The following is an 18,248-nucleotide window of genomic DNA, read 5'->3' on the forward strand; positions in this document are numbered from 1 at the left end:
CATCGCCGCATCCGTGTGCGTTTGTTTCTCAGTGGCGGCTTCCCCGGAAATCGGAGGCTCGTCACACGGACGCAGTTTGTTGTTGGTTAAAATCAGGCCTCCAACCGGGTTTACGTTTGGATAATTCATCTGGTTCAACAAACCCCAGCTCTTCTATTAGAATTTATTCATCGTTTTATTCATTAAAGCGGGCTTATTACGCGTTATTTAAAGCCCAGCTACTCACTTTTATCATTTCATCCATGTTTATGTTTTTAACAAGAAACCTATTTTAAGCAGCTTCTCTGTTTCCTGCCAGAGACGAATACATTTCCCGTCATCTGCATCTGTCCACAGTGTTATTTACGAGCAGGCACCACACTGATTATCTGGGGTGCATGCACAAACCATTTTGTGCCTCATTTTTCACATGCAGAAGACCCACCTACACCCACCAGCCACTTTGGTGGTACACCTGCTCAGCTACATTTTGGCATGCAAACATTGTCAACATGACCTACTGAATAAACAGCGCATCAGAATGGTGGAAGAAAAGTCAATGACAGATAGTTTTCATCTTCTCTATTTAAATGGGTTGTTTAATGGACTGTACTTAATATTATTGTTCACCCAGTCGCGTGCACATTTATGCAGGGTCTTTTTTTTCCCTTTAAGCCTTAAGTTCTTCCTCACATTCCCACAGACTCACTCATATTACAAGGGATGCATCGGGAGAGTTCAGTCTCTTGCCCAAGGATACTTAGACATACAGACTGGGTAAGCCAGGGGCTGAACTGAGAGTGTGTCTCTGTTGGTTAAATAAAATAAATTAAATATAAATACAGAGCCCCAAACCTCCTCTGGCATTAGCATCAAGACAAAAGCTGTGCACTAGGAGCTTTGTGGTTTCCACAACTGAGCAGCTTCTGGAGGTGCAATGTGTAAGCGGCCCAGTGCTTTTGCCCATATAGTTTATGTGGAACGGGGCTCTGGGGCTTTGACTCAAACATTTTGTTCTTCACCTGCTTGTTTTTGTTAAAACAAACTTGAGGAGCGACAGGTGGCTCTGATTGAAAATCTAAAGCCACTGCATGCTCATATAGTAGCCGACTTGCAGTAAATGTTTTCTTGCTTCTCTATATTTAATAGCAACATTATTCTAAATATTGACATCATCGTGACTTTAGACTCACAAGTAAAACAGAACTCATCAATAAAATGTTTGCTAAGGTCAGAAATCCGAGAAGTCAAGTATACTTAGAGTTCTTTTTTTTTTTAGAGGGGCTGCCACTGCTAGAAATTCCAAATAATGATGACAACTTTTATAATCAGTTGTTGACCTCATGCAACACACTTTATTTATCTTAGTTTTTGATACTCATTGCATTTAAACACATAAATGAGAACACGTCATGATTTCATGAAACAGATGTGTGTTTATTTTGCATGTGTTTCAAACACACATGCCTCTGTTTGTAGCACACATGTATAGTCAACTTTTGCATGTTCAGCTCTTTATCTTTGTTTTTGTATCCCCATTGTTAGTGGGGCCCTGTATTATCGCATGCACATACAGTCAGCAATCACAAAGACGTAAACATAATACAAATATCAACTAAATTCATAGAAGAGAACACAAAAATAAAATAATAGTCAAGCTTAATATTAGACACACAAATGTGGTCACTTGGCTGCTGAGATCTACCCAAATGAGGAAAAGATGGGCCTTCAAAATGCACCTCTTTCAAATGCAGGAACTGGAATGTACCAAGTGTCACGTCATCGCAGGGGAGGCCAAGAAATGTTTACTTTAAATAGGTTGTTTATTTTACGTGACATTTGAGTTTGGTATTCAGTTGTTTTTGTTTTTTGCATTAGATTATTGATAAGTTAAACTAACTGACAAACTAGTTGCTGTTTTATTTACTTCTTATAAGATAACTTCTTTGTTGTAGTTCCCCCGTTGGGCGTCTTTGGTGTGATCAGCCAGTATTTAAGTTCCCTTTTCTTTTGTGTCTGATAGCTCAGTTATATTTTCAGTCTGGTTTTGTGTTGTAGTTACTTTACCCTCATGCCTAACCAGCTGAGTCCCTCACAGTCTGTGTTTTTACCCCTTTTGGAGTATTTTGGAGACAAATGCTGGACTTTGTTCTCCACTTCAGGTTGACATTGTTTTGTTGATTTAGATCATAAATGCTTAGAATAAATAAGCTAATAAATGATGCATTATCACAACATTTGCACAGAACAGTAGATTTAAGCTGCAATCTCTGCATGTCTTCCTTCATTGCTTCCATGAACCGCCTTAGTGGCCTTCCGCTTTTCCTCCTGCCTGTTAGCTTCATCTTCAACATTCCACCATCCCTGCTCTGTGCATGTTGAGACTACCGCCGCCTCCTTACACTCTCCTCCATCTGCTTCCTAATCTCACCATAGTTGACAATGTGGTCTGCAATCATCACAATCCATGGAAACTCCAGCCTGACATTGTCCTTTAACCTCTTCATCACAATAGCAAAGAAGAAAGGCTCAGGACCATCCCTGATGTAATCCCATGCCCAGGTTGAACCCCTCTGGTGCTGTGCAATACAGCAAATGTTGGTATAGAGCCAATAATAAGTAAATACAGGGTTATACCAATACTGATACTGACACTTTTAATATACCAAAGGCAGACAATATAGGGGAGAGCAGTGTGTCATCACTTATGAAATGACCACTAAAACACTGTGATGTTTTACTTTCCATGGCAACATACACTGAACTGAGGCTAGAAACAAAGTATCGATCCTATCAACCTAGTATCGATCTGATAGTGATATCAGCATTGGTATCGATGGTATCGATGGTATCGATATTTCGATCGGCCCGCCCATCTCTTCCTTCTGCCACTCCTGCGCATACCTCACCACTATCTTGCTCATAACAAATGAATGTCAGGACTTTGGGATAAAGTATATCTGAATTCCACTTAAAGTAATACTTTGGCATTTTTCGCGGCCCGATTGGCTTTTGGGACCTCATGTTGCCATATTTCTTTTAATTTTTATTTTGTAAAGAAAGAAACGTAATCGTCCCTGGAGACAGTGTGTGTCGCGAAGTGAAGGCTTATCTGTATGTTTTTTTTCAAGGGCACAAAGCTGCGGCTCCCACTTCGTTTCTCAGCCGCTGTATTCAGCACTAACTCCTTTCCTCTGGAGCGGTCTCCGTCAGCGTCTCGCGGATGCGGGACTTTGTGGAGCAATCAGTGGACTCGAGTTCTCTGACGTCACCGCTGCTGAGAGAGCGTTCGGGGCATCAGCAGCAGGCTAACTGCGGCTAACGTCAGCTATGGTCCACCACCATTGTCTCATTTCTGAAATAAACAACTCATTGGAACCGCTCGCATAGCTCGGAGTACGCCGGGAGCATGGGGACCGCTTGGAATTTACACTCTAGCCGAAATCGCGATAGCGCACAGGAGCGAGGTGAGAGAGGCTTGCTACCTAACCGTTATCCATTGGTAAATGTGCTAGTTAGCTTGTTTACAGGACCACTGCAGTGAACACTGTGTGCTGGCGAGGGTACCCTCTAAATGGCTTATCTTATCTAACGTCAACTGAATATTCTGTGCTATCTGTGTTATGCTTTAGCTGTGATTCCAACTAACTACACTATAGTAGGTTCTGTCTTTAAAAAAAATCAGCTAGAGAAGGTTTGGGTTTTAAATGCTCCTTTGAGAGACGTGAGCTAACATTCACATATGAGCCACATGCTCCCGTCAGAGCACAGTAAGATGACCTGTATGTTCTGTGGATTCAGCATCACGAAGTTTGCAGTGTTTTGAAAGAGGAAACTGACCTGGTCTCTAAAAGCTGTCCCCTCTTTGCAGTGAAGTGCTTGCGACACTGATGCTAGCTGTAGGCTGTAGCTGAGAGCACTCAGGATGAGTGGGGCTGGAGAGCACACAGACATCCTGTCGGTGGGAGACGTGGTCAGAGACAGATGGAAAGTGGTAAGTCCCACTTTAGAAGGAAGAAAAATCACGCTGGTTCATTTCTTCACTATAATACACTTGTTCCGACAATGAGACTTGCCTTCCTTTTCAGGCCAGGAAGATAGGTGGAGGTGGGTTTGGGGAAATCTATGAGGTTCTGGATCAGCTGAGCCAGGCCACAGTGGCATTGAAGGTTGAGTCTGCTCAGCAGCCCAAGCAAGTGCTGAAGATGGAAGTGGCTGTGCTGAAGAAGCTTCAAGGTGAGTTATACTGTGCCAAATCACTGGCAGAGTAGCTGAAGTAATTCTTGGGCAGGGTGTTTTCTGCGCTTAAATGCATTTGGCACCCATCAGAGAGTTTTTGGGCTTCCACCAAAACATAAAGAAACAAAGGAAATTCACTAGGACTGCAATTTTTGAGGCATATTTGTTTGTGGAGGTGAATTTATTCCGGGTTAGACTACATTTGTGTTCATGAAATGACAAAAAAACGACAGGGAGATGCAGTCTTGTGTTGTCAGGTAACGCAGACTCTTTGTCTTAACTAAATGTAGACCATTCAAGATTAAGTGCAAAGTCACTCCCCACAGGCTCAGTTTGAAAAACCCTGTTTGGGGGAAAATAGTATGTAAAATGCCTTTTCTACCATTTCTTCTTAAAAATAGAATTTCTTTAATTCAATTAAAGTTATTTCATGTAAATGTGGGTCATCTAGAGCACACAACACTGCAAAAAATGTGGTGTATCAGAATCATGCTTTGTAGCTTGTTCAAACAGGAAAGTAATGGATGACTTGTGTATTATCTCTAAGGAAATGTCTAGGATTGTACCACTTCATCGATATTTGCCTGGTTGACTGCAGTTGGTTCATTGGTAAATGACATGACATTCAGAAATGGCACTGGCTTTTTTTCTGTGGTCTCCTGTCGTTTTTGCAGTCTTTATAAAGGGTGTGATACAAAGCTGAGATAATTCTTCTTTTCCCCTTGTGCAAAATAGAATATGTAACAGAAATGCAAACTATACAAAAAGAAGAAGAGCAAATTCTTGTTTTGTACATTGGCTTTTGTACATTACAATTATTATTCCAAATAATCGGTGCTGGAAAATATGTATTACTGAAAGAAATGTGTATATATATTTTATATACTATATATATTTATTTGCTTTTATAAAAATATATACCGTATACAGTATAATTCTAATAAATAATAATAAAAAATAGATATCTTCGTTCAGATTTACTAAGACAGGCTGCAGGCATTAAAATGCGCAGATGATGGAAGGGTGTAAAATTCTTCGGGTGGTCTACTAACAATGCAGTAAATTCATTTTCAGCTCATTTAAGTAATGACCAGCAATCTTCCAACAGCACTGCAAATTAGCAGCTCATACATGAGGGAGCGAGTACTCTACTAACAAAAATGATACAGTGTAACACAGTTTTACACATTTTCTTTATATCATAGAAATTTAGACCAATGATAGGCAGCTGAAGGAGAATCATCTTGTTTCTGATATAATGGCTAACTCTTCTCATCTATCATAGAGGTTGAGACAGCTGTGCTCTGGATACGTCTGACAGCTCAAGTGGTGCAGAACTTTTTCTCGATCTCTGTGTGAAGCTGAAATCTGTCAGTAACAGCTGACCTGTACGACATGTAGAGGAGCAGAAAACTTTATTTGCTGTCACATCCTGACCCATACACATATTGAACTTACTGTTGATTCTTACTGTTAATGTGCTCTCTGCGTTTTTTTTCTGCCTGCCACGTGAGGCTACAGTCAGTATTGCATGGCGTAGGAGTCAGACGGGAATCCAACACATTTCAGATGCGTCCTGTTAATTGCTTCATTTTCTCTGACATTTTAATATTGCGTGTCGTAGATCTGTTACTGGGGAGCAAAATAAAAAACTACATTGGAGTCGATTTGTAATGGAGCAGAGCGCTGTATGCAGACACACTCATCTGTGTGTTGAAATATGAATTAAAAACCCGAAACACTGTAAACACATTGCTGACTGTATAAAGTAAGTTGGCTGTCTGTTATACCCAATACACGACACAACCTTGTACAGTGATGAGCCACCTCTAATTCCTTTATATTTTGGTAGGGAAATGGGTATGCTTTCACTGCAATGGCAGTGTGTTTGACATCATTGTCGTGGTAACAAATAAAGTCATTGCCAATCAAATACTTCCCAGATGATGGATCAAAACCTCTTTCCTGCTCTTCTCTATACATATTGATGATAATTGGATTAATCACTCCATAAGACCAGTTACCAGACGTGTTGATTTGGGCTGGTATTTCTTTTTAGCCTGCCTTCTTTTGTTCTCCACTTGTCCAGTTTCCTTAGATTTTTCTAAGGACACGCTTAACACCGTGCAAATGTGCCAAATTATCAGCTAACAGTTCTTTGGGAATCACCGTGTTGATGTTTATCAAACTATGTCATCTTTGATGTTTTTCCTTGAGTCAGCTAAAAACATTGGAATGAGTCATGTTTTTTGCAAAAGGCTGCTAGTATCAAAATGCCTAAAGATGCATTTTAAGAACTGGTTCTTTGCTGACTTTTCTGTTATGTGGAGACAGCTCTGGTTCATCGAGTTAGGTGCTTTTTTTTATATGCAAACAAAAATAAAAATCATTCCTTTGATAATGGGCTGGTAAAAAGTCTAGATGGAAAATGAGTGGAAAAGCAACCAATGTCCAAAGATGAATTTTGAAAGAACTTCAAAAATCCTGGAGAACTATTGCTCTAAAAAATACAAGAAAGCCTGACTCATTTGAAGCAAAAAATAAAGAAATGAGTGGTGGCTCAAGACTTTTGCACAGCACTGTATATCTTGTATAGGGATCTAATCCTTTGATGGGCTTGGCTCTAAACATGTTCAGCGTGAGACTAGGTAAAGAGCTGCAAGGCACACACAGATTTGAGTCATCCACCCTTGCTAGGTGTGCGCTTGTTCTCGTAACACATTCCCTGTCATTCGAATAAATTCAGATTCGCAGAAGCAACAATCACAATCACAGACATGGTATAAAACACGCTTTTTTCTGTGTTAAATTTAGCACAATTTGCAGTAACTTTCCAGCCATAAATCGCATTAATAGCTTAAATTACTCTCTGCCAGTGTTGGTCAAGTTACTTAAAAAAAGTAATCAGTAACTAATTACTGATTACTTCCCCCCAAAAGTAATCCTGTTACTTTACTGATTAATTATTTTCAAAAGTAATTAGTTACTTAGTTACTTTTTAAAAAACACGATTTACAACCTGAATAGGTGATAAAGCAATAGATCTTACAGCCCAATTCTACTTTTTCTGCATAATCCATCATACAAAATGTAATCAAATCTCTTTTTAAAACTTGTTTTATTAGTTTTAACCTTTATGCATCAAGCAAAAATGTAATTATATGCAACATTCTCTGACTGGAAGAAATTTGTTTAACATTTAAACCTTTTTTCTGCACATTCCAGCACATAAACTCACACTTACACTCAGTCTTTCAAATAGATGCAAGTAAAACACAGCAGAAAATAAATAAAATCAAACACTAGCGGTCCTGTTGCTCTATTTTCACCTGTAAAGCAGGAGTGGGGTAGGCAGATGTTTGCCCTGGTGCAGGTGTGCCGCAGCGGTCAGTTTCCCATTACGTGGTAGTGCACTTGGTGCTTGCTCGGAAGTTTAGGGGGGTTTTTTTTGCTGTAAAAAGAAGTTTTCTTCCCACGCACAACGGACGCTAATGTTTTTGTCACTTTTTATGGAATCAAACTCAAAGTAAGGTCAATACTTCCACGCTTTAAACGCTGCATGCTCATACTCTCTCCCGCACTCGATATATTATCCATTGTTGATCTGCACACAGCTGTTGTCACGAACGTCGCACTCGCCTACGTCACTGTCATGAGACATTCTCGCAAAAAAATCACGGTTTTAGTAACGCAGCGTGCTTACAGGAAAGTAACAGTAATCTAATTACCGTGTTTGCAATAGTAATCCCTTACTTTACTCGTTACTTGAAAAAAGTAATCGGATTACAGTAAGGCGTTACTGCCCATCTCTGTTCTCTGCCCCCCAAATTTTCTGGAGCAAAAGTAGCACTGACTCTGAACCTTATTAGTAAATCCTGATGGTAGTTTTTCAACACCAAATAGGGGTTTGAACATGAAGATGGGCAAAGCTCAAACTGTATAAATCTTTCTTTCACAGGCAAGGACCACGTGTGTCGCTTTGTGGGCTGTGGTAGGAATGATCGCTTCAACTATGTGGTGATGGAACTCCAGGTAAGAGCCTTGCAAATCAGCAGTAGTTTATTTAATCTGTTCTACTTCTTGAATTTGACGGTGTTGACTTTCTCTCTGAAGGGAAGGAACCTTGCAGATTTGCGCAGAACGATGACCCGCGGCACCTTTTCCGTCTCCACAACTTTAAGACTTGGCAAGCAGATTTTAGAGGCCATTGAAAGCATCCATTCTGTCGGCTTCTTGCACCGTGACATTAAACCAGTAAGTCGACCGTTGGGTTAGATCTTGTTTTATTTGAATATCACAAAAAGAAACTTTTAAACTTGTTTGTTTCTGTTAAAATTGTAGTCAAACTTTGCGATGGGAAGACTAGCCAGCACCTGCAGGTGCTGCTACATGCTCGATTTTGGTTTGGCCCGTCAGTTCACCAACTCCAGCCAGGAAGTCCGTCCAGTAAGTACTCTGTGCCGATTATACTAGAGCATAGTTGGGCTTTTAATCATAAAGGTACTTATATACATAAAATAATATGCTGAGAAATGGTTTTATAGCATAGTCTGCCAGCTGTTAAATTTTTTATTTTTTTGGAAATTGATTTTAAATAGTGCCCAAAATAAATCAAAAAGAAGTTAGAAATGCATCACCCATGTTCTGTATATAAAAGTGCCAGTATGTATGTACACACGTAGACTCCCTGTGTAATGTTGTGCAGTTTAAAATCCTAACTTGATGTTAAACAAAAAAATATTGCTCTAGAGCACCAGAGCGTGATCCAGGTGTAATCCAGGGATTACAGAGTCAGAGGTATACATTAGAGTTCACACACAACTGCTGCTTTAACTCAGCATGTCATCATGTGACGTGAGCCTGGGACTCCACACTCAGAGCTAAAGTGTGTTACTTATGAGTTTTAAATGTGGTTTTAGCTTTGTGCTTGCTTTACATTTACACCCGTTTATCACTATCACTCTGCCAAATATCTCTTTTCTTTCAGCCTCGTCCCGTGGCAGGCTTCAGAGGAACTGTGCGATACGCTTCAATCAATGCTCACAAGAATAAGGTGAGCTTGCACTGTAGATGTATTGAGCACATCGATTATATGGAAGTTGGATGTAGCCCCTGAGTCTGAAAAGTGAAGTGCCTTAAACTTAGCTTCTCTTTAATGGCCAGCAGGGGGCGACTCCTGTTGTTACAAAATAGTTTGGGTCGTATAGAAGTCTATGGGAAAACAGACCTTGCCTCCTTCGCTCTGTGACCTCGTCTTATCTTCCCTAACGAGTTAATGACCCAGTGGCTGGTTTCAGATCATAATGAATAAAACATGAAGTTTGTCAGTCTAAGAGTCAGAAAAGAGGGTTGTCTGGAATATGCTCAAATCATGTCTCAGATCCAGTTTTAAGAATCCAGTAGGTGAATATGGTGAAAATTGCTCAAATTGGGGCTTCATAACAGAACTTCACTAATCATATGGTGACATCACAGTGGCAGTGAGGAAACACTATTCCTGAGTATATACGTCTAGTTTTGGGAGCATATGTGTTTGTCATAGACATGGCAGGAAAGTCAAAATCCCTGCTGGCATTAGGTCCAATTTTACCCTTTAACCCCCGTGCCCCTTTTTCTTGTGTCCAAATTTGCAGGAAATGGGTCGTCACGATGACCTGTGGTCGCTCTTCTACATGCTGGTAGAATTTATGGTTGGTCAGCTTCCCTGGAGAAAAATTAAGGACAAAGTATGTGCCTCAGTGAGTTCATTACTACATTTTAGCAATACACTGTAAGGTCATCCTCTCACTCTTTTCCCTCCTGTCTTCCCAGGAGCAAGTAGGAAATCTAAAAGAGACATACGATCATCGACTCATGCTGAAGCACCTTCCCTCAGAGTTTAGTACCTTCTTGGAGCACATCATGACCTTGGACTATTACACTAAGCCTGACTATCAGGTTGGCATTCACTCCCTTGTTTGGCTTATTTTGCATGTGCTGTTTTTTCTTCTGCAACTGTAAAATGCTGATGCATGTGTTTTCTTTTTATTCTCCGTGACAGCTCCTGATGTCTGTGTTCGAGAATGCCATGAAGAGCCACAACGTGCTGGAGAATGACCCCTATGACTGGGAGAAATGTGATTCAGAGGATATGCTGACCATCACTGCCGCAGCAACCACTGCTCAGCAGCTCACCCGCCTCACGCCAGCATACTTAGGGTACGTGTTTGAAATGCCGTAGGTCCATCGTTTAACTCACACTTCCTTCACACTCGGTTGGGTATGCGCTCAGTTATATAGCTGCAGCTTTTTTTAGACTCGAAATCTGCACAGTCAGATATCCCTGAGAAATCACTGCTCTAAATTATGTTATGGGAACGAGTTGCAAGGTGACCTTCCGGTCTCTTCCACAGCATGGCCAATGCTTCAGTGCTGCCAGGCGAGCTGCAGAGGGAGAACACTGAGGATGTCCTGCAAGGGGAGCGCCTCAGTGACGCTGACAACTGCCCCCCGATACCCACGCCGACCACCCCTGGTGCAGACGTATGGGAAGAGATGGACCGTAACAAAAACCATAAACACGCTCAGCCAATGATCAGGAAGGTCAGTGGAATGTACTTTAATGTAAAGTATGATGCTCTTAGCTCGGGATGTAATACTCATACAGTAATGCTGCTCTTTTGTGCTGTCGGGTGGATCATTTTGCAACACTACGCTGGCTGCTCATGCCCCCCAGTCATCACACATCATCACAGAGTGTTTCCCATAAATATGATTTAAGAATACATTTATTTTTCAATGAGAAAAGCTCTCTCTGACCTCTGCTCCTACATCTTCCTCTGCTAAACTTTGGTTGAAATTGCTCACTGTCTTCCTGACGAATTGGTAAAGAAGAAACAACTTGGGCTGCCTTCCCCTCTTTTTAAAGTGTCTTGCTACAGTTTCTGAAACTCCTTCTTCCTCTTTCTTTTTTTCCCCAGGTTGTGAGTGAGGATGAACACAGTCAGAACCAGGGAAACCAAAGTCCAAACACCGGCTCCATGCAGAGCTCACCTAGACGGGTGCGTTCAGAGACAATGTTTTTGGAACGGGCTGCACCGTTGCTCCGGAGGATGAGACACAGCCAGAGCTTGGCTTTTGAAAAGAGGCTCGGACCAGAACCCAAGCCCACCATTGAGCGATTCCTTGAGGCCTAGTCAGTAATTAAAAATTGCAATTAAACAAAAGCTTCAGCCTTTAAGCAGACACATTCTTACCTTAATGCTTACAATGTGTCATTTCAGCCTGGGCAAACAGCGGCCTGTCCTTTCTCACGTTGGAGAAAAGTCAATTCCTGAAAAAGGCCCTGAGCAGCAGATGTCTTCCTGCAATGAAGAGCGCTCTGGCACAGCAACCCCCGACCCAGAGGAAGCCGCAGCAAGCAGCGGCTTTGTTGCTGTAAACTTTAGTCCTGTGCCTCAAGAGGGAGACTCTCAGGAGTGGGTGATGCTGGAGCTAGAGCAAGGATCTGGAGGAAGCAAGCCAGCAGCAGAAGCATCACACGAGGGCAAGCCTGGGTCTCACATTGCTGCTGACACGGAGAACCACTCGTCCGAGCGGCAGGATGGCCAGTCCACCGGTGTGCCCAGCAGCCCTGTGCTGTCACAGATGGCCATGCCTGGCACGTGGTTACTGGGACACAGAAGGCTGCCGGGCATGCTGGGACAAATGCCTTCAGTCATTATGGGAAGGTCCCAGATGGAGCAGGTAGGAATAACAATAATCTTGTTGTACATTAACTGAGATCAACACAGGGGAGATGAATTCGACTAAACAGGTTCAACTTAAGGCTGACTTCACAAAGAGTTTCCACAGTTGCTATGCAAATGTAGATGCAATTTGAATGTTGGATGGATAATTTTAAGAATAAAATTTAACAGCGTACAACAGAAAAGAAATATCCAGTTATTACATGCAAGGTTAATATTATATCAGTTAGCTATTGTCTTTAATCTTAAATGTTATTCCCATCTAATAATCATCTAATTCCCTTCAGTCCTCCAGCTGTGCGCCACAATCACCTGTACAGGAGAGGAGTGATGCAATACCTCTAGAGGCACCATGTGCTAAATCTGAGGAAGGGAAGTTGGACTTGGCTCCTGTCCCAAGCCTTGCCAAAGGCCCCACAGCTCATCTGGCCAACGACAGAGACCCAGAGAGCGATTCTGGTCTGCCCGATCGCTCATCGGAGCCGAATCAGCAGCCTCAAGCCGATACCGTGGGCGGTGCTGTGGAGAGCACAGTCACCGTGTCCTCCTCGCCGCCTCCTGCTCTGCTCAAACGAAGGGACTCTCCCTCATCGCCAAGGTTGAGTCGAATCCCTGTCCGAGATCCCAGCAACCCCCTGGACTCTCCGAGCAGGGACTTGAACATAGAGAAGCGTAACCGCTGGAGCAGTCCCATCCCTGGCTCCCCCACCCACTCACCCTCTCCATCTCTGTCCTGTGACAACCTCCCCTCCGCCCTGCCCAGAGACAGGCTCTCCTCAGACCGAGGCTCCAGATCCGACTGTGCAGGAGAAGACCCTCTCTCGCTGTCCTTGTCATCATGCAGTAAAAGTAAAATCCCACGTCCTGTGAGTGCCACGTTTGTGCCGGAGCAACTCACTAGCAGGTTTCTGCCCCGGCCACCTCCTGGGAAACCGCCCATCCGCCCATGTGTAGACAACAGGTATGTGGTCCAAACTGGGGAAATGTGATACAATCATTGTTTCCCAGTAGTTTTTTTTCTCACCTGCCCAAGAAAGTGAAATGATCTATAATTGATGTACTACTAATAATAATCCACTCATTCCTGTTCTGAATGTTCAGCTGCTGCTAACCAGTTAACTCTAAACTCTGAACCAGTAAGCAGTAAAATGTGCAAATGTCTGATGTGATTTGTGTGTAACTTTTGAGGACTCATGAATGCCCGCTCTAATCCACACACAAGTACGAAGCAATTTGACCAAACATAAAATTAATTTACAAATGCATACGATTTTACGATGCATGCGCACGTGGAGATTTGAGACTAATTTCATGCTGCCGGCTTCGGACAGATCCATGAATGTACGCAGTAGTCAACTCCCAGTGTAAAACTGGGACATCTGGGCAATACATAACTGTATATCTAACACAGCAGAGACAAAACAAATTTATGTTGTCAACAAAAGTGACAAAAGAAATTAAACTACAGCCTTACATTAAAAAAATCAACTATATGATTCTGTTTGGGAACATTGAGTTTTAAAAAAAGTGAAAATAGGGCAAATAATAATCTTTTTTTTCTTTGACTGCACAAAAATCAAAGCATCCATCCGTCATATTAAGTCTGTTTGAAAACAAACAACAACAAAAGGATGGACACTGCCAATAGGATAAGCATACAATGAAACTGGAAGCACTGCTGAACTTTGTGTATACAGACAAACATAAACAATCATACTATTAAAATAACAGAATAATAAAAAGTAGGTTCTTTGCTATAATAAATTAGAACGATAAATAAATATGTAATAATCCTAATGATAGCAGCTAATACTAATACACAGTAATTCAAATAGCTGCTGAAAATTAGTTTTGTTTTTTTGTTTTTTTTGCAGACGGCGGCGGTTAAGGGTGCGTGCCAGCAGCACCAGCGACGCAGACTTCCTGGCGAGCCTGACCCAGCTGATGCAGGACCGCAGCGGGATGCTCTTCAGCCCGCCTCCTTGCCCTCGCAGCTCATCTTCCTCCCTACAGCGTTCGCTCAGCTCCTCCCCGTCCCGGGAGCTCCGCGACGGCGGGGCACTGCAGGGCCGTAGCCGCTCTCCGTCTAGCTTATCTGGCTCCCCTCCTCGGCACGCTCACCCTCCGGACAGGTCTGGCGGGCTGGGTCAGTGGAGCCACGGCTCCAGAGGAAGGGGTTCGATCTACGAGGGTAAAGGCTCCGGCAAAGTGACTTGATGTGGCCGTGTTTCCACACAAATGACTGATCCGTATCGTGCAACTTGTAGCGAGAGGCTGCCTCACATCCAGTCACCCAGATAGCATGTGTAAATATGGTATTTACTCAAGGGAATGTACTGTATGTAATGTAAAGTGTATGATAAATTGTATTTATTTATTTATTCATTCATTCCTTGGATGTGTCTCTCAGAATACTTGACTTTGGTGGCTTGATACCTGCAGCAGAAACACAAATAGTGAGAAAATCTTGAGATTGCCAACTTTTACCTCTCATATCACTACACTCTCTTAACACTCCATATAGGCCTACTATGAGACCAAAAAGGTTATGTTTAATACTTGAGGGATGTAAAGAAATCTAAAATAAAGTAATGCTAATTGTAGATATGTACCATTAGGAAAATGGTATACACTAATAGAGACCATGTACTCACATTTAGAACACTACAGTAGTAAACAACACCACAAGCAGCACACAGACATCAGCATTCATGTATAGAAGCAGGGCATGCAGTCCCATATTGACCTCACTCCTGTAAAACTGCTAGATTAATTATAGTATGTAACAATGAATTGCTCATTTTGGCATATCAGAGTGTAATAGTGTGCTCTTACTTTGCTATAAAGTATTTAACATGCAGAAGGCATCAGCATATTAGAATGTACATGTTTAAGTGCACTCATACTTTAGTATTGTAATCGTGCATGAGTGTCATTGCAAATGATTTCTGGGTTGTTTTTTTGTTTTTTTTATTTGTACAATTGGCTGAAGCATCTGCATTTTTATTGAGCTGCTTCTGATCAAAATACATCCATGACATAGACCAGCAATGACTTGGACTATTCCTTCTCATGAGTTTTAAATTGTATCTTGTTGTTGTGCTTCATGCTTATCTTAAAGACAGTTTTAATATAGTTTACACTATAAGTAAGTAAACAAATGACAGCTCCCCCACAAAAGGTTTTCCACCCCTTTACGTCTCTGCTTCTTGATAATTAACAGAATTTATGCAGTTTCTGTTAGAATCAGCCAGTTATCAGATAAGGGGGAAAGAATGCACAGATGAACCTCGACTGAGCACGCTCAAGTGAAAAAGTGAGGTCAGACAACATCTAATATTTAGATAAAGGTAGATTAACTATACATCACACTGTGTGGTCTTTAAGATATGATGAGACCTGATTACCTGCATACAGTAGTTCATGATACTGTGATGATCACGTTATCAGCTTAATACAGTACTTTTCTCTTTGAGTGGAGGCTTACTTGTTGTCCTAAAAGTAGAATGGAAGACAGACTTCAGCTATCACAGTCCTCTACTTAGTTGTGCTGCAACAGGACTTCCGGTGATGCACTGAACACTACAATTCCATTGATGTGCCATGATGTGATGTTTGTCTACTCAACCCCAGTTTGTGTTTTATCGTCATCTTTCTATGTTCTTTTCTTTCCTTTTCCCTCATCTCCCCCAGTTGTTTATAGCAGAAAACCACCCCTCCCTAAGTTTGGTTCTGGTCTCTTCCTGTTAAAAGAGAGTTCTTCTTTTCCACTGTTGCCAAGTGTTTCCTCTTAGGGGATTGTGTGATTATTGGGATTTTCTCTCAAATATTGTAGGGTATTTGTTGGCTCCATATTTTAGTGGATTGCATGTTTGTTTGGTAAATGAAAGGTGGCAATATAAATTCAAGTGAACCAAAATGGAAATTTGCTGGCACCAGTGTACAACTTCAACAGTTCCATTAGTGAAAATGTCTTAACATTTAAATGCTAATTTTTTATTTTATTTTATTTTTTAGATTTAAAGTAAAATAAGTGTTCTGGATTCATAGCATCATCCAACATGCAGGAAAGTGTAAGAAAAAGCTTTATAGTATAAAATATGTTTATTTACAATATAAGGTAAGCTGACAGTTTTTATGTCATAATGAAAGGTCTTTAAAAGTTATGCATACATATATTCTGCTCTCCTCCAATTAGCATACAGTAGTTCATAAACAGCCAGGAACTGCACCAAATGTATGACATGCTTAATTATAGAAGGACAAAACTTTGAGCGGATGACAAAAATGGTTGGAACCCTAAATTAGAAGCCAGCACCACACGAAACCTAAAAACCACAGGTTTCTTTTGAGGTCTAGAAGAGCGGCGCAGACTGTCTGGGGTCGTCTGGTAAAACGCTGATGGAGTCCTCCGCCTTTCCACACAGCATGCAGAGCATAGTGTACTCCTGGACAACACAGAAAAAGACCCGTAAAGTAACAGAATCCACAGTGTGAATCTCGACCGGTTTGGTGACGACAGCGCTACTTGCCTGATATTCATCGACAACAGAGAATGTGTATTCGTGCCTGGCGATGACGTGGTCACAGTTTTTACAAACATCTGGAAAGACAAACAGATGACGGCATTATTTTTAAACTTGCTTCTGGATGGGTTTTCCCACAGTCTGGAAGGAAAATAAAACGACAGCAAAAAAAAAAAGAAAGACAGATTTACTATAAACTACTGTGTATGACCATTTTGATTTAATAATAATAACAACACTATATCTAGGAGGAAAAGAAAGGAGGAAAGAAACTTGTTGCATCCTATTACAGTGCCACGCTCTGATTCGGTGAGCTCTTTAGAACGACCCATTCGCTCACAAATGTTTGTAAAGGCAGACTGCGAGGCTACGTGATTGATTTTACACATCTAAATTAAAATACTTAACATACTTTTGAATTCTAAATTAAGATTAAAACTAAATTAAGGACGTCATGTTTTCGGTGGGAGAAACGTTTCATCACTCATCCAAGTGACTTCTTTAGTCTCACCTGACTGCACGTTTCTTTAGAAAAAAATGCAAGTAATCTCTTTTAGCCCAAAATTCAGGCTTCAGACTGCCTGAAAACCCTCCATTTCAGGCATTTTCTTTCCCTAATCTTGGATCTGTATGTTGCCAGTGAGAGTGGATATCCATAATATGGTCACCTCAGACATCCCCAATCAGAAGAAGCTTGGCCTAAAAAGGGAGAGTCTGTTTTGTGTCATCCACTCATTTCATGCAGTAGATGAGGGCGCACCCAGGCCCAGCTTAAGATGAATGTGAATGAAATCAAAGCTACTCTAGTAGATTGCATACAGTTACAGAGCTGTACATGAGAGTAAGGAGTCGTCTTTAAAGACTTTCCACAAGCTTTTGGAATTTGGCTCTTATCCATCTACAAGAGCACTTATGTATCGTCCAGAGGTTATGGGATTTTCCATGGAACCCACTACGTGGAAAGGGAAATAAAAAATTGCAAGGACAGTTTTCTATAAGATGTCAGTGCAGCCATACAGGTCCGTCTTCAAACCTAACAGACTGCCTGGGAATACATAACAGTAGGTGGGGTGTGGGCCACATACTACCGCCCCATTGAAGTGCATTTTTATCTGGTGGCACTGCTATTATCTTCAGGTTTTCTCTTCTAGTTGGAGCACTGTTGGGAGAGACTAACGGTCATATGTGACGATCTCTTCTCCATCATCGTCCTCGGTGGCCTTGTTGCTGATCATCACGAAGTCCCTGTGATGGCAGTTGGCACAGCCCAGGTAGTTCATCAAGTAGGAGCCGTTCTCCAGACAAGTGTTACCCTGTGCGGGGAATAAAGCATTGCAAACATATTTTGGCTCCTTAACGTGATTCTTAAGTATTTTATCAGAGCATCACTGTTTGTTTTGGATTGTTTACCAAACGGAAGTGAGACAAACGTCACTCATAGCTAAGTGTAGCGTTAGCTGGACGGGGTACTTTAAGTTTAGTCACTCGGTATCATCAACTTACCCGGTCCGGATACTCTTTCTGCACACAGCCGTTGCACATTTTAACCAAATAAAAATTTAACTAATTAAAATAATTATAATTATTAAAGAAGAAAAAACGCCACACATACAGTAACACCCAGCTAACAAATATGTAGAAAAACCGCCTCTTCCGCACGGGACGGCGGTCTCTGTAGCCCAACCAGAGCTGTAAAACATCCTGAACGGCGGACATTGCTCGAAATCCTTCTACTTGCCCCATCGTACCTTTTGTAGATCTACGACATCTCCTTTCC

The 18,248-nt window shown here is 41.6% G+C and overlaps 2 protein-coding genes across 2 annotated transcripts; one reads left to right on the top strand and one right to left on the bottom strand.

Moving 5' to 3' along the window:
• Positions 1–2,879: 2,879 nt before the first annotated feature.
• Positions 2,880–14,989, top strand: ttbk2b (tau tubulin kinase 2b). The gene is made up of 15 exons (XM_080882567.1): positions 2,880–3,446; positions 3,851–3,973; positions 4,068–4,215; positions 8,177–8,250; positions 8,332–8,472; positions 8,560–8,664; positions 9,206–9,271; positions 9,852–9,944; positions 10,030–10,155; positions 10,259–10,416; positions 10,611–10,800; positions 11,178–11,392; positions 11,481–11,943; positions 12,233–12,906; positions 13,820–14,989. The coding sequence occupies exons 2-15, from the start codon at positions 3,905–3,907 to the stop codon at positions 14,160–14,162; spliced, it is 2,865 nt and encodes a 954-aa protein (XP_080738693.1). The 5' UTR covers positions 2,880–3,446; positions 3,851–3,904; the 3' UTR covers positions 14,163–14,989.
• A 1,041-nt stretch (positions 14,990–16,030) lies between these two features.
• On the bottom strand, positions 16,031–18,162 carry churc1 (churchill domain containing 1). The gene is made up of 4 exons (XM_080882592.1): positions 17,975–18,162; positions 17,649–17,784; positions 16,478–16,548; positions 16,031–16,393 (listed from the first exon to the last, which is right to left on the bottom strand). The coding sequence occupies exons 1-4, from the start codon at positions 18,011–18,013 to the stop codon at positions 16,301–16,303; spliced, it is 339 nt and encodes a 112-aa protein (XP_080738718.1). The 5' UTR covers positions 18,014–18,162; the 3' UTR covers positions 16,031–16,300.
• Positions 18,163–18,248: the final 86 nt, after the last annotated feature.

This window comes from Rhamphochromis sp. 'chilingali' (assembly GCF_963969265.1).
Source record: "Rhamphochromis sp. 'chilingali' genome assembly, chromosome: 5".
Classification (NCBI taxonomy): Eukaryota; Metazoa; Chordata; class Actinopteri; order Cichliformes; family Cichlidae; genus Rhamphochromis; species Rhamphochromis sp. 'chilingali'.